Source organism: Suricata suricatta, chromosome 2 (genome assembly GCF_006229205.1).
Source record: "Suricata suricatta isolate VVHF042 chromosome 2, meerkat_22Aug2017_6uvM2_HiC, whole genome shotgun sequence".
Classification (NCBI taxonomy): Eukaryota; Metazoa; Chordata; class Mammalia; order Carnivora; family Herpestidae; genus Suricata; species Suricata suricatta.
The window spans coordinates 78,535,303-78,552,024 of record NC_043701.1 but is presented as its reverse complement, the minus strand read 5'-3'; the positions used below and the strand labels follow the sequence as shown (position 1 = coordinate 78,552,024).

Genomic DNA, 16,722 nt, shown 5'->3' with positions numbered 1-16,722 from the left:
CCCCCCCTTGCCATTCCCCCATCCCTCTTCAGCCCTCAGTTTGTGCTCAGCCTTCAGAAGTCTCTCATGATTTTCCTCACTCCCTCTCCCCAACTCTTTCCCCCCCTTTCCCATTCCCATGGTCTTCTATTAGGTTTCTCCTGTTAGACCTATGAGTGACAACATATGGTATCTGTACTTTGCCTGACTTATTTCACTTAGCATGACTCCCTCTAGGTCCATCCATTTTGCTACAAATGGTCAGATTTCATTTCTTTCTCATTGCCATGTAGTACTCCATTGTATATATAAACCACATCTTCTTGATCCATTCATTAGTTGATGGACATTTAGGCTCTTTCCATGATTTGGCTATTGTTAAAAGTGCCACTATCAGCATTGAGGTACATGTGCCCCTATGCATCAGAACTTCTGTACCCCATGGGTAGATCCCCAGCAGGGCTATTGCTGGGTCATAGGGGAGTTCTATTGATAGGTTTTGAAGAACCTCCACACTATTTTCCAGAGTGGTTCTACCAGTTTACATTCCCACCAACAGTGTAGGAGGGTGCCCATCTCTCCACATCCTCGCCAGCATCTATAGTCTCTTGATTTGTTCATTTTAGCCACTCTGATTGGCTTGAGGTATTATCTCAGTATGGTTTTGATTTGTATTTCTCTGATGATGAGTGATGCTGAGCATCATTTCATGTGTCTGTTGGCCATCTGTATGTCCTCTGTGGAGAAGTGTCTGTTTAAGTCTTCTGCCCACTTCTTCACTGGAATATTCGTTTTTTGAGTGTAGAGTTTGGTGAGTTGCTTGTAGATTTTGGATACTAGCCCTTTATCTGATATGCCATTTGCACCTATCTTTTCCCATTCCTTCGGTTGCCTATTAGTTTTCTTGATTGTTTCCTTTGCAGTACAGAAGCTTTTTATCTTGATGAGGTCCCAAGAATTCATTTTTGCTTTCATTTCCCTTGCCTTTGGGGATGTGTCGAGTAGGAAATTGCTGCAGTTGAGGTCAAGGAGACTATTTCCCTGCTTTCTCCTCGAGGGTTTTGATGGTTTGCTGTCTCACATTCAGGTCCTTCATCTATTTTGAGTTTATTTTTGTGTATGGTGTAAGAAAGTGGTCTAGTTTCATTCTTCTGCATGTTGCTGTCTAGTTCTCCCAGCACCACCTGCTAAAGAGGCTGTCTTTTTTCCCACTGGATACTCTTTCCTGCTTTGTCAAAGATTAATTGGCCGTACATTTGTGGGCCCAGTTCTGGGTTCTCTATTCTATTCCATTGGTTTGTGTGTCTGTTTTTGTGCCAATACCATAGTGTCTTGATGATTACAGCTTTGTAGTAAAGGCTAAAGTCTGGGATCGTGATGCCTCCCGTTTTGGTTTTCTTCTTCAGTATTACTTTGGCTATTCGGGATCTTTTGTGGTTCCATACAAATTTAAGATAATTTGTTCTAGCTTTGAGAAGAATGCTGGTGCAACTTTGATGGGGATTGCATTGAATGTGTAGATTGCTTTGGGTAGTAATGACATTTTCACAATGTTTATTCTTCCGATCCATCAGCATGGAATGTTTTTCCATTTCTTTGTGTCTCCAATTTCTTTCATAAACTTTCTATAGTTTTCATCACACAGGTGTTTTACATCCTTGGTTAGGTTTATTCCTAGGCATTTTATGGGTTTTCATGCAATTGTGAATGGGATCAGTTTCTTGATTTCTCTGTTGCTTCATTTTTGGTGTATAAAAACGCAACCGATTTCTGTACATTGATTTTATACCCTGCGATTTTGCTGAATTCATGGATCAGTTCTAGAAGGCTTCTGGTGGAGTCTGTTGGGTTTTCCATGCAGGGTATTATGTCATCTGTGGAAAGTGAAAGTTTGCCTTCTTTGCCAATTCTGATGCCTTTTATTTCCTTTTGTTGTCTGATTGCTGATGCTAGGACTTCCAGCACTATGTTAAACAATAGTGGTGAGAGTGGACACCCTTGTCGTGTTCCTGATCTCGGGGGGAAAGCTCTCAGTTTTTCCCCATTGAGGATGATATTAGCTGTGGGCTTTCCATAAATTGCTTTAAAAATGTTAAATAAGTTCCTTCTATCCTGACTTTTTCGAGGGTTTTTATTAAAAAGGGATGTTGTATTTTGTCAAATGCTTTTTCTGCATCTATTGACAGAATCATATGGTTTTTATCTTTTCTTTTGTTAATGTGATGTATCACATTAATGGATTTGAGAATATTGAACCAGCCCTGTAACCCAGGAATGAATCCCATTTGATCATGATTGGATAATTCTTTTTATGTGCTGCTGAATTTGATTTGCTAGTATCTTGCTGAGTATTTTTGCATCTGTATTCATTAAAGATATTGTCCTGTGGTTCTCTTTTTTTGTTGGGTGTCTGTCTGGTTTAGGAATCAAGGTGATACTTGCTTCATAGAATGAGTCCGGAAGTCTTCCTTCCATTTCTACTTTTTGGAATAACTTGAGAAGGATGGGTGTTAACTATGCTTTAAATGTCTGATAGAATTCCCCTGGGAATCCATCCGACCCTGGGCTTTTATTCGTTGGGAGATTTTTGATAACAGATTCAATTTCTTCACTGGTTATGGGTCTGTTCGGATTTTTGATCTCTTCTCGTTTGAATTTTGGTAGTGTGTGTGTGTTTAGGAATTTGTCCATTTCTTCTAGGTTGTCCAGTTTGTTGGCATATAATTTTTCATAGTAATCTCTGATGATTGTTTGTATTTCTGAGGGATCGGTTATAATAGATCCATTTTCATTCATAATTGTGTCTATTTGGGTGTTCTCTGTTTTCTTTCTGAGGAGCCTTGCCAGAGGTTTATCAATTTTATTTTTTCAGAAAACCAACTCTGGGTTTCATTGATTTTTTTTTCCAACTGCTTTTTTGGATTCTATATTGCTTATTTCTGCCCTGATCTTTATTATTTCTCTTCTTCTTCTGGGTTTGAGATGCTCTTGCTGCTTCTGTTCTAGTTTTCTTAGGTACTCTGTTAGATTTTGAATTTGCGCTTTTTCTAGTTTGTTGAAATAAGCCTGGATTGCAATAAACTTCCCTCTTAGGACTGCATTTGCTGCGTCCCAGAGAGTTTGGATTGTTGTATTTTCGTTTTCATTTGTTTCCATATATTTTTAAATTTCCTCTCTAATTGCCTGATTCACCCAATCATTCTTCAGTAGGGTGGATTTTAACCTCCATTTTTTGGAGGTTTTCCAGGCTTTTTCCTGTGGTTGATTTCATTTTATTTTCATTTTTTTATTAAAAAATTTTAATGTTTTTTATTTACTTCTGAGAGAGAGAGAGACAGCATGAGCAGGGGAGGGTCAGAGAGAGAGGAAGACACAGAATTCAAAGATAGGCTCTAGGCTCTGAGCCAGCTGTCAGCACAGAGCCCGACGCAGGGCTCGAACCCACGAACCGTGAGATCATGACCTGAGCCAAAGTTGGATGCTTAACTGACTGAGCCACCCAGGCGCCGCTCCTGTGGTTGATTTCAAGTTTCATAACTTTGTGATCTGAAAGTGTGCATGGTATCTCAGTTCATTTGTATTTATGGAGGGCTGCTTTATGCCCCAGTATCTGATCTATCTTGGAGAATGTGCCATGCGCACTCAAGAAGAAAGTGAATTCCCTAGCTTCAGGATGCAGAGTTCTAAATATATCTATTATTTCCATCTGTTTCAGTGTGTCATTCAGGTCCATTGTGTCTTTAGTGATTTTCTGTCTGATTGATCTATCCATTGCTGTCAGTGGAGTATTAAAGTCCCCTGCAATTAAGCACATTCTTATAGATAAGATTGTTTCTGTTTGTGATTAGTTATTTTATGTATTTGGGTGGTCCTGAATTCAGAGCATAGATGTTTATAATTGTTAGCTCTTCCTGACGGAGAGGCCCTGTAAATATTAGATAATGTCCTTCTTCGTCTTTTGTTACTGCCTTTAAAGTCCAGTTTGTCCGATATAAGTATGGCTACTCCGGCTTTCTTTTGACATCCAGTTGCATGGTAGATATTTCTCCATCCCCTTACTTTCAATCTGAAAGTGTCTTCAGGTCTAAGGTGAGTCTCTTGTAGATAGCAAATAGATGGATTTTGGGGTTTTTTTTTTTTTTTAAATCCATTCTGCTATTCTGTGTTCTTTGATTGGAGCATTTAGTCCATTTACATTCAGTGTTATTATTGAACAATTTGGGTTTAGAGTCAATGTGTTCTCTGTAGAGTTCATGTTTGTTTAGATGTCTGTGGTGTCTTATATTCCTTACTACTCTTCTCTCATAGAGTCCCTCTTAGGATTCCTTGTAGGGCTGGTTTGGTGGTGATAAATTCTCTCAACTTTTATTTGGGAACACCTTTATCTCTCTTTATATTTTGAATGACAGGCTCACTGGATAAAGGATTCTTGGTTGCGTATTTTTCCTGTTCATCACATTGAAGATTTCCTGCCATTCCTTTCTGGCCTGCCAAGTTTCAGTAGCAAGGTCTGTAACCACTCTGATAGGTTTCCCTTTGTATGTTAGGACCCCTTTATCCCCAGCTGATTTCAGAATTCTCTCTTTGTCCCTATAATTTGCCAGTTTCACTATGATATGTCGTGCCAAAGGTTGGTTCAGGTTACATCTTGGAGGAGTTCGATATGCCTCTTGAATTTCAATGTCTTTCTCTTTCCCCAGATTGGAGAAATTTTTTTCTATAATTTGATTAAGCACCCCTTCAGGACCTTTTTTTCTTTCTTCCTCTTCTGGAACTCCTATGATCCAGATATTCTTCCATTTGATTGTATCACTCAGGTCTCAAATTCTCCTTTGTGCTCCTGTTTCAATTTCTCTCTCTTTTTCTCGGGGTTCTCTTTTGCTATAAATGTGTCTTCTAATTCACCTATTCTCCTCTCTGTTTCTTCAATCCATGCATTGGCAGCCTCCATTTTATTATTCACCTCATTTTTAGCCTTTTGAACGTCCCTGGTCTGTGTATCAATAGCTTCGCTGATGCCTTTTTCAAGTTCAGTGATTAATTTTATGACAATTGTTCTAAAGTCTTGTTCAGTTATGTTGTTTAAGTGTGTTTTGAGTGGTTATGTGGCTGTGATTTCTTCCTGGAATTTCTTTAGAGGAGAGTTATTTCGTTTCATCATTTTGGCTAGCTTTCTGTCTCTATTCAGTTTTAAAAGATTGTTATGCACTCTGCACTTGTTAGTATTATTCTATTAAAGGAGGCTTTTTGACTCCAGGGCCTGTCTTTTCAGGAGATGTCCCTTTAATGGTGTCTCTTGGTTTCTCTTGTTATGCCTGTAATTAATATATTTCCTAACTCAGGGATATTTGAGACTTTCCACTATGTGTGCTTTGGCTTGTTTCTTGAGGTAGCCCTGAAAAGGAAAACAGACAGACACACGGGGAACACAAGCACACAAATGCACTGACAGATCAAGTAAAGAAGCAAACCAAATGGGAAAGGAAAAAAAAGGAGCAGGAAAGAAAAGAGAAGACAGGAAAGGAGGGAAAAAAAAGCTGGGGGGACAGAGACAGCCAAAGATAAAGGACAGTCTGAAAGCATAAAACCTGTAGAGTGAGAGATAAGAATGAGATAAGGGAAATTTATCTGAATGGTAAAAGTTGATCTAATCACAGCAGTGCCTAAATGTTGGTCTTTCCCAGACTCCAGGGGGGAAAGGGAGAAAAGGAGGAAATAGGAAAATAGAGAAAAATAAGGGAAAATTATAAAAATTAAAAAATAAAAATAATAGGAAAAGAAAAAATTGAAAAAAGTAAAAATAGTAAGAAAAGAAGAATCTAGCTCTCCAGTGCGGATGGGCATGCTTCGATGTAGGTAGGTCGGGGCTCAGGGGCTGATCGCTGAGGCCCCGCCTTAGTGGATGCAGGGAGAGGAATGGTGGTGCCATAAGCCCCTCTCAGACCAGGCGTTGCCAGTCCCCCCTCTTGAGTCCAACCTCTCTGTGCCATGGGCGGGTTAAATTGTTTCGGTTTTCTAAGTTCTTAGTCCACACACTTTAATGCTTCTGCCACCATTAAAATGATCTCCGGCAGCCGGGCGGCTTTCTGTCTGGGATTGCGCAGGGGAATTGGTGAGCCCGCCCTTCCCTGGCTCCACCGGAAGTCGGTGGGCCCACGGGAGAACAAGCCTGCTGAGGGGGACAGATTTCTTTTCCCGTGCCCAGCGGCTACACATGGAAAGTTTCTCTCTCCACCGCAGGCTGAGGTCTCCCCGCTCCAAAGGTCACGCTATGAGCGTTTCAGCCTCTCCTCCTCTTCCCCTCAGCTCTGCGCCGCCCTGCACGGCTGGTTCTCGCGAGGCCCTCCAGGGCTCTGGGTCAACCTGCATGGCCGCCCTAGTGCGCGGCCCTGAAGAATGCTGGGCCGCCTCTGGACACATGGCTCTCTGCGGGCCCAGCGCCAGTTTCTGGGCACTCTTTCCCGGCTCCGCTTTGAGCCAGCGTTCCCGCCCTCAGAGTCTCCAGTCCCAGTTAGCACTCACTCAGGCATCCATGAGGCTGTTATCAATAAGGGGTCAATGGAGATCAGAAAGTTGTGGCTTTTAATTCTTCTCAGTTTGTTGGTTGCAGGCATGTGGAGGTAACAGTGTTCCCTACTTCTCTGCCATCTTGCCCCTCCTCCCATTTTGAGTTTATTTTTGTGTATGGTTTAAGAAAGTGGTCCAGGTCCATTTTTTCTGCATTTTGCTGTCCAGTTTTGGCAGCACCACTTGCTGAAAAGACTGCCTTTATTCCTGCTTTGTGAAAGCCCTACTGTGACAGCAGTATGGTTCACCATACGTTTCTGGGACCATTTCAGGGTTCCCTATTCTGTTTCATTGATCTGAGTGTCGGTTCGATACTATGTGCCAGTACCATACTGTCTTGATGATTACAGCTTTGTAATACAGCTTGAAGTCCGGGATTGTGATGCCTCCTGCTTTTTCAAGATCGCTTTGGCTATTTGGGCTCTTTTCTGGCTCCATACAAATTTTAAGATTGTTTGTTTTAGCTCTGTGAAGAATGCTGGTATTATTTTGATAGGGATTGCATTGAATATGTAGATTGCTTTGGGTAGTGTTGACATTATAACAATATTTGTTCTTCCTCTCCAGAAGTATGAAAATTTTTACTTTTCTTGGTGTCGTCTTCAATTTCTTTAATAAGCTTTCTGTAGATTTCAATGTATAGACTTTTCACCTCTTTGGTTAGATTTATTCCATGTTACTTTATGGTTTTTGGTGCAATTGTAAATGAGATTGATTCCTTGATTTCTCTTTCCATTGCTTCATTGTTGGTTTATAGGAATGCAACTGATTTCCGTGCATTGTTTGTATATCCTGCGACTTTGCCGAATTCATGGATTAGTTCTTTCTGTTTTTTGGTGGATTCTTTTGAGTTTTGCATATAGAATATTCTGTCATCTGCGAAGAGTGAAAGTTTGACCTCCTCCTGGCCTATGTGGATGATTTTTATTTCTTTGTGTTGTCTGCCTGCTGAGGCTAAGACTTCCAATACTATGTTGAATAACAGTGGTGAGAATGGACATCCCTGTCTTGAAGTGCCTGACCTTAGGGGGGCAAGCTCACAGTTTTCCCCCATTGAAGATGGTATTAGACTTGGGTCTTTCATATATGGCCTTTATGATCTTGAGGTATGATCCTTCTATCCCTCCTTTCTTGAGGGATTTTATGCAGAAAGATGCTGTATTTTGTCAGATGCTTTCTCTGCATCTGTGGAGAGGGTTTTGTGGTTCTTGTCCTTTCTTTTATTTATGTGATGAATCACATTGATTGTTTTGCTGATAGTGAATCAGTCCTGCATCCCAAGTATAAATCCCACTTTGTCATGGTGAATAACTTTTTTTAATGTAATGGTGGAGCTGGTTCACTAATACCTTGTTGAGGATTTTTGCATCCATGTTCATCAGGAAAATTGGTCTATAGTTCTCCTTTTTTGGGGGGGGGTCTTTAGTTTTAGAATCAAGGAAAAGCTGCCTTCACAGAAAGAGTTTGGAAGTTTCCCTCCATTTCTATTTTTTGAAACAGCTTCAAGAGAATAGGCGTTAACTTGTCCTTAAATGTTTGGTAGAATTTCCCTGGAAAGCCATCTGGCCCTGGAGTCGTTTTTTTGGGAGATTTTTGATTACTAATTCGATTTCCTTACTGGTTATGTGTCTGTTCAAATTTTCTATTTCTTCCTGTTTCAGTTTTGGTAGTTTATATGTTGCTAGGAATTTGTCCATTCTTCCAGATTATCCATTTTATTTGCATATAATTGCTCATAATATTCTCTTATTATTGTTTGTATTTCTGCAGTGTTGGTTGTGATCTCTCCTCTTTCATTCTTGATTTCATTTGTGTGGGTCCTTTTTATTTTTTATTAAACTGGCTGGAGGGTTACCAATTTTGTTAATTCTTTCAAAGAAACAGCTTCTGGTTTCATTGATCTGTTCTATTGTTTATGGTTTCGATAGCATTGATTTCTCCTCTAATCTTTATTATTTTTTGTCATCTGCTGTTTTTGAGTTTTATGTGCTAATTCTTTTACCAGCTCTTTAAGGTGTGAGGTTAGGTTGTGGATCTGAGACCTTTCTTCTTGAGGAAGGGCTGGATTGCTACATACTTCCCTCTAATGACCACCTTTGCTGTGTCCCAGAGGTTCTGGGCTGTGGTGTTACCATTTTCCTTGGCGTCCATGTACTTTTTACTTTCCTCTTTAACTTCTTGGTTAGCTAATTCATTCTTCAGGAGGATATTCTTTAGTCTCCAAGTATTTGTTATCTTTCCAAATTTTTCTTGTGGTTGATTTCTAGTTTCATAGTTTTGTGTTCTGAAAATATGCACGGTATTATCACGATCTTTTTGTACTTCTTGATAGCTGATTTGTATCCTGGAATGTGACCTGTTCTGGAGAACGTTCCATGTGCACTGGAGAAGAATGTATATTCTGCTGCTTGAGGATGAAATGTTCTGAACATACCTATTAAGTCCATCTGGTCCAGTGTGTCATTCAAAGCCATTGTTTCCTTGTTGATTTTGTTTAGATGATCTGTCCATTGTTGTAAGTGGAGTGTTGAAGTCTCCTACTATTATGGTACTATTGTCAATGAGTTTCTTTATGTTTGTAATCCATTGATTTATATATTTGGGTGCTCTCACATTTGGAGCATAAATGTTTATAATTGTTAGGTTTTCTTGGTGGATAAACCCCCTAATTTTATTATGATGTCCTTCTTCATCTCTCGTTACAGTCTTTATTTTAAAGTCTAGATTGTCTGGTATAAGTATGGCTACTCTGCTTTCTTTTGTTGACCATGAGCATGATAGATGGTTCTCCATCCCCTTACTTTCAATCTGAAGGCGTCTTTAGGTCTAAAGTGGGTCTCTTGTAAGCAACATATAGATGGATCTTGTTTTCTTATCCATTTTGTTACCCTGTGTAATTGTGTGATTGGAGCTTTTAGTCCATTGATGTTTAGAGTGAGGACTGACAGATAAGAGTTTATTGCCATTATGTTTCTTGTAGAGTTGGAGTTTCTGGTGGTGAGCTCTGCTCCTTTCTAGTCTTTGTTGCTTTTGGTCTTTCTCTTTTTCCTCCTTCTTTTCTTCTCTCAGAGAGTCCCCCTTAAAATTTCTTGCAGGGCTGGTTTAGTGGTCACGAACTCCTTTAATATTTGTTTCCTGGGAACTTTTTATCTTTCCTTCTATTCTGAATAAAGAATTATAGGCTGCATATTGTTCCCATTCAACACACTGACTATAACCTGTCATTCCTTCTGGCCTGCCAAGTTTCTGTGGTTAGGTCTGCTGCAAACCTGGTGTGTCTTCCCTTATATGTTAAGGACTTTTTTTTTTTCCCCTTGCTGTTTTTTTCTTCTTTCCTTGCCTGAGTATTTTGTGAATTTGACTATGATATGCCTTATTGATGGTCGGTTTCTGTTGAATGTAATGGGAGTCCTTTGTGCTTCCTGGATTTTGATGTCCATGTCTTTCCCAGGTTAGGAAAGTTTTCTGCTATGATTTGCTCACATAACCCTTCTATGCCTTTTTCTCTCTCTTCATCTTCTGGGATCCCTATAATTCTGATATTCTTTCTTTTTAATGAATCACTGATTTCTCTGATTCTTAAATCGTACTCTTTTGCTTTAGTCTCCCTTTTTTTTTCCTGCTTCATTATTCATAAGTTTGTCCTGTATATTGCTGATTTGCTGCTCTGCCTTATCCATCTTTGCTGCCATGGCATCTATTTGAGATTGCAGCTCAGTTATAGCTTTTTTAAAATTTCATCCTGACTAACTTTTAGTTCTTTTATCTCTGTAGAGAGGGATTCTGTTCTATATTTGACCCCAGCTAGTATTCTTACTGCGATTCTAAATTCTGGTTCAGACATCTTGCTTGTATCTGTGTTGATTAAGTCCCTGGCTGTCATTTCTTCCTACTGTTTCTTTTGGGGTGAATTCCTTCATTTTGTCATTTTGATGGAAGAAAATGAATTAAGTCAAAAAATTTAAAATCAATGAAGAAAAACACACACACACACACAAAATTAAACAAATGATGTTAGATCCTAGGTGTGGTTGGTCTGGAGGTTGAATGGAGCTTAATAGATTATAGAAAAAAGTGGGGAGAAAAGGAAAACGTTTGAAATTTTCAAAAAATAAATACAGTGAAATAGAATAAAATGAAATGATGGAAGTAAAATAGAATTTGAAAACTTTACACAAAAGCAAAAAATATAGTAGAAAAATTAAAGAAAAATATTTTAATAAAATTTTAAAATAAAAATAAATTATTTCTTTTTCTGTATTCAAGAAAGAAAAGAAATGAAAAAGAAAAAAATTGAATAGATGGACCAGCGAACAGACTGAAATACACTCGAAATTATATCATTTTCCCTTAAAAGTCAAAGTAGGAAGCACTTTGTAGTCCATAAACTAGGCAGGCAGTGGGACTTGTGCTGTTCCTAAAGAGAGAGGTTGATTTTGTTGGGCGGGGCTTCTTGTATCAGCTCCATTCTCCATTAGATGGCGCTGCTTAGCTTACTGGGGTGGATTGTTGTGGTGTTTGTAGGTGTGTGTGCGCATGCGCCAGTGGGGTGAAAATGGTGTCACCCAGACCTAGTCTCTAGTATCAGGACTCTTCTCTCTGATTAGCAATTGTGTACCTGTCTTTTGTCTCTGGCTTCAGTCCACTCCCCGTTTTCACACTGTTTGTGACCAAGCCGTCAGTTTGCCAGCCGTCACCTCCTTCCTGAGTTTTATCTCAGATGCAGCTGTTTTTCCTGACCCCTTACTTTTGAGGGACTGTGGCTTTGACCGGCTCAGACCTTCTGTGGGCCTGGCTCACCAAGCAATAGCCGGGGGCTGGCCACACCCAGGAACGTTTGAAGGACCTTGCTTTGCTGATGCTCAGGGACTGTGGCTGGGTGCCAGTCCACCCCAGAAAAAGTTAATGCAGTTGTGTAGCAGCAGCGTTTCAGGGATTATGGAAAATCACAACACACATCTGGCACCAGGCTTCACCCTTAACACCTTGTTCCATCACCAGAGAATGTGGTTGTTCTCTGGGGTCTGCTGGGGCCTTTGCCTGTGTGGGGGGCCACAACCTCTACTAAATGTTCTCTTAGCAGGAGCGCTGCCTCTCTCTATGTGGCCTGAGGACCCCCAGACCCACTCTGCTTCTTGGGATTCACCCTTCTCACCAGAGCACTGCCAGGTGTTGAGCTGCCGAGTTTCAGACTCTGAGCTCCCCCTATTTATAGAGTCTTAATGGAATTTAAACCCTCTTCTTTCTCCCTTCTCCCTTTTTAGTTCAGTCCCTGTGGCCATTTCCACTTTTCCACTTTCTCTCCAGCTGCTTTTAGGGGGGATGTGCTTTTCCTGTACTCTCCCCCCATCTCTGTCCTTTCTCCTCAAGCAAAACCAGCCCCGTGCTCTCCGCGGCTTCTCTTTCTCCCTCAGTTTACCTCTCCGCACCATGTGCCTGCTGAGATTTGTGGTTCTGGTTTTGTAGATTGTTATGTTAATCCTCAAATCAGTTTTCTAGGTGTGCGGGATGGTTTAGTGTTGATCTGGCTGCATTTCATGGACGCGAGACCCAAAAAAACGTCCATGCTGTTCCGCCATCTTGGCTCCTCTCTCTTCTATTTTTACTTTTGAATATTGTATCACAAACATGTTTCTGTTTCTTCAGCTTTCATTATAAAAGTGTTCCTGATCCTGACAGCTCAGTTGGTGGTCACTGGGGCGATTATCAGCGTGTTTATTTCCTGGTAAGTCTTTGTAACTCACGTAAATGAGATATTACATTGTTCACATTAATTCTTATTTAATTAATGCAACTTAATTTTGTTCATTAAAAATGATCTTTTTTCGGGGCGCCTGGGTGGCTCAGTTGGTTAAGCCTCCGACTTCGGCTCAGGTCAGATCTCACGTTCGTGGGTTCGAGCCCCACGTCGGGCTCTGTGCTGACAGCTAGCTCAGAGCCTGGAGCCTGCTTCCGGTTCTGTGTCTCCTCTCTCTGCCCCTCCCCTTCTCATGCTCTGTCTCTCTCTGTATCAAAAAAAAAAAAAAGATCTTTTTTTTTTAATCATTCATAGGATGTACTATTTCTATAGCTTTGTGATTTCTGAGGCAACTCTTAGACCAAGGTGTTGGTAGATTTCCAGAGTTTTACTTCAACTTCCTAAGCTAAGATCTTTTTGTCTTGTTCTTGTTGGGGGTACTATATCATTTCTATTTTCCCTGAGCTATTTCCACAGATGAAAGTGGAAAAAGGGAAAAACGTGAGATTATGGAGGCCTTGGAGATTTGGAATGCTGTTAAATGTGGAAATTATTTCAGAGACTATGATCCAATACTGCTTAAACCTATCCTGTGAAAATCTCTATTTACAAAACAAATATATGAAAAATGGATTTTTTTTGGCTTTGTCCACATAGCAATCTCAGTTTAAAAAAAATGTCACCAGTATATTTGCATTCGTACAAATTTGACTTACGACTTATTATGACTATATTTTTATAAATCGATTCTAAGAAGCAAGGTATGCTTATATGTTTCACTATTCCACTGCTCATTTGTCAATGCCAATGATTAAGGATTTCTTTCTTATGAGATTATTTTACTTATACTTAAATATTACATTGGTTAGAAAAATAAACAATTTATTGTTTAAAACTATGTTAAAACATTTTTTTTTAAACAGGAAGGGTTTACGAACTTGGGTGCTCATGAATGCCTGGTTCACTTATGCAATCTTGTAAGTATTCTTGGATTTAATAAAATGTGGTTTCTCTACTAGCTTTTGAATGAAGTTGTTTATTAAAAATTAGGTGAAGCTATCACATCCTTGAAATGATAAAATTATAGAGATGGAAAACAAGCAAATTAGTGGTTACCAGGAGCTAGAGCGTGCTGTGTGTGTACCGTAAAGAGATGGCGTGAGGGAGATGTTTTGAAGGTTTTAATGGTGGGATGGTTTCCAATCTCGATTGTGGTGCTGGTTACACCTGTCTACACATAGATTTGTGTCCAAATTCTGTGACATAGCATTATATGCACCTTGTACTGATGCCAAGTTATTGGCTTTTGTATTATACTGTATTTATGTAAGATGTAAGCATTGAGGGAAATTAAGGATGCATGGGACCTCTGTCTCCTTGCAAGTTCTTGTGAATCTGTAATTATTGCAAAATAAAAATTTTAAAAATTCTGCAGATAGCAGTGAGGAAGTTAGTTTGAAAAGCTAAAAAAAAGAAGTAAAGATAATAATCTGCATGCATTTTTGTTTACTTTATAATAGTTATTATCATATATTATCATATAATAATATATATTTCTGTCTTTAGTCATCTACTTATATGATAAAATTAGTGGAAGCAAATAACACATGGCTTTCAATTACCCTCAGGCCAGCATTTTTTGTTGTGCTTATTGTACTTGCTTGTTGTGGGGATCTTCGCCGTAAGGTGCCTGTGAATTACATTCTCCTGGGACTATTTGTAAGTAAAATTTGTTAGCACGCATTGTTAACTCACCTGTGAAATATATTTTTGTCGCATAACTAATTCTGCTTTTATTATGGAAAATCTTCCTGTGGAATAATAGAGATAGAAATTCTTTGTGAGATGTCTTCTTAGCTGGATCCTGGCTGCAATGACGTCAGAAGCTTGTTTATGAGATGTTGTCCATGCCCTTTAAGTAAAGCTAGGGGATCTGGGAACTCTGAGCAACGCCTTGTTGCCAGTGACCTTGGTTCAGAGTCAAGGCTCCATTTCAGGAACAGTTAACTTGACTGTTACTGGCCCTCTGCTGGTCACAAGGAACACATTCTGTTATGGAGAGTGGGTTCCACATTTAGTTCACAAACTCATGTGTTTGAAGTATATTTTTGTAAGAGTTATTTCTATTTCAAGTCTCACTGGGTGTAGAAACCCAGCTCAGGGCAGGTTCCCTATTTCCCTGCCTTGCATCTCTGACTTTCCCAGAGATTTGGGGGTGAGGCTGGGGCTTCTGGTCCTGGGCTCTCCTCATTTCAGCGCCGTCTGGTTTCTGGTTCACCAGCGCCTCCTGTGGGGCTTTGACTCTCTGGGCCACAGAAAACGTGTGTGGCTTCTTTTCTTGGAGCCAGTTCCTTTCTGTGCTACCCAAGAGGATTACAGGAACTCAGCACCCTTCCATTGTGAAGATTTATGTAATAATTAGTTTTTCTTCATTTGGTGCCATATGAGATTTGAGGTAGCTTATAAAAGCACCCACGATATAAGAAGGTAAGATAAATTGGTGAGAAAATCTAATGAAAGGGAAAATAAGGGTAGGAAAATAAATTCAGTGGTTAGATTAGTGTACAAAATGCATAGTCCTATGCACCCTGAACAGCCAAAGCAATCTTGAGAAGGAAGAACAAAACTGGAGGTATCATAATTCCTGATTTCAAGATCTACTACAAAGCTATAGGAATCAAAATCATATGGCAGTGGCTCAAAAACAGACATATAGATCAACGGAATAGAATAGAGAACCCAGAAATAAACCCATAATTATATGGTCAGTTAATCTCTAAAGGAGACAAGAATATATAATGGGCAAGACAGTCTCTTCAACAAATGGTGTTGGGAAAACTGGACACCCACATGCAAAAAAATGAAACTGGACTTTGTTACACCAAAACCAAAAATAAAATAAAAATGGATTAAATACATAAACGTAAGACCTGAAAGTATAAAACTTCTAAAATAAAACATAGGCAGTAAACTCTTGAACATCAGTCTTAGCAATATTTTTTTTTTTGGGTGAGTCTCCTCAGGCAAAAGAAACAAGAACAAAGACAAACAATTAGGACTACATCCAATTAAAACTCGTGCACAGTGGAGGAAGCTACCTCATCAACAGAAGAAAAAGGCAACCTACTGAATGGGAGAAGATGTTTGCAAGTGATATGTCTGATAAGGAATTAAAATCATAGCTCTGTATCTAGATCTTATCTATATAGCTATATAGATAGATATTCATATAAATGAATACCAGAAAAATCTAATTAAAAATACACAGAGGATCTGAATAGACATTTTTCCATAAGAAGACATACAGATGGCCAACAGATGAAAAGATCCTTAACGTCTCTAGTCATTATGGAAGTACAGGGTCACCTCACACAAGTCAGAATGGCTAGTGTCAAAAAGACAAGAAATCAGTGTTGGTGAGGATATGGCGAAAAGGGAGCCCTCTTGGCCCGTTGGTGGGAATGTAAATTGGTATAGTTACTGTGGAAAACAGTACGGAGTTTCTCCAAAAATTTAAAAATACAAATACCACACCATCCAGTAATTTCACTTCTGGGTTTTTACTCAAAGAATGAAAATACTAATTGAAAAAGATATGTGGATCCCTGTGTTTATTGCAGCATTATTTACAATAGCCAAGATATGGGGTGCCTGGGTGGCTCAGTCAGTTGAGTGTGTCTGACGGTTGATTTCGGCTCAGGTAATGAGCCCAGGGTTGTGGTATCAAGCCTTGCATTGGGCTCCGCTCTGAGCATGGAGCCTGCTTGAGATTCTCTCTGTCTCCCTCTGCCCTTCCCACCTCGAGTGTGCTCTCACTGTCTCTCAAAAAGAAGAACAATAACAACGAAACAGTAGCCAAGAAAGGGAAGCAACATAAGTGTTCACTGAGAGATGAATAGATAAAGAAGATGTGGACATACATACAGTGGAATATTATTCAGCCATAAAAAGAATGAAATCTTGCCATTTCTGACAACATGGATAGACCTCGAGGGTAAGTGCAAAGTTAAATAACAGAGAAAGACAAATATCATACGATTTCACATATATGTGGAACCCAAAACAAAACACCAGAAAACAAATGAATAAACCAACAAAACAAACAGAGTCATAAACACAGAGAAAAAGCTGGTGGTTGTGAATGGGGAAGGGGTGAATAGGTGAAATAGATGAAGGATTTTAAGAGTTCTAAACTTCCAGTTATGAGTTAGAGGGATGAAAAGTACAATATAGGGAATATAGTCAATAATGTTGTTATAACTTTGTACAATGGCAGATGATACTGTATTTATTGTGGTAAGTGTTTTGCAATGTATATAATCATCAAATCACTATGTTGTATACTGGAAACTAACACAGTACTGTATGTCAACTATAATTTAATTAAATATTTTATTTTATTTTATTTGTTTATTTTTGGTTTAGTTTTTATTTTTTAC

General features: G+C 39.3%; 1 protein-coding gene across 3 annotated transcripts in view; it reads left to right on the top strand.

Moving 5' to 3' along the window:
- LOC115282771 (protein lifeguard 1-like) overlaps positions 1-16,722 on the top strand; it is a 37,543-nt gene that overhangs the window by 9,833 nt on the left and 10,988 nt on the right. For all 3 annotated transcript variants that reach the window (XR_003904736.1, XM_029928952.1, XM_029928941.1), the window contains exons 4-6: positions 12,193-12,271; positions 13,207-13,260; positions 13,912-14,002. Coding sequence is in view for 2 of the 3 variants with exons in the window: in XM_029928952.1 (XP_029784812.1) it covers positions 12,193-12,271; positions 13,207-13,260; positions 13,912-14,002 (224 nt within the window). In the remaining variant the exon portion in view is untranslated. The remainder of the gene's footprint in view (positions 1-12,192; positions 12,272-13,206; positions 13,261-13,911; positions 14,003-16,722) is intronic.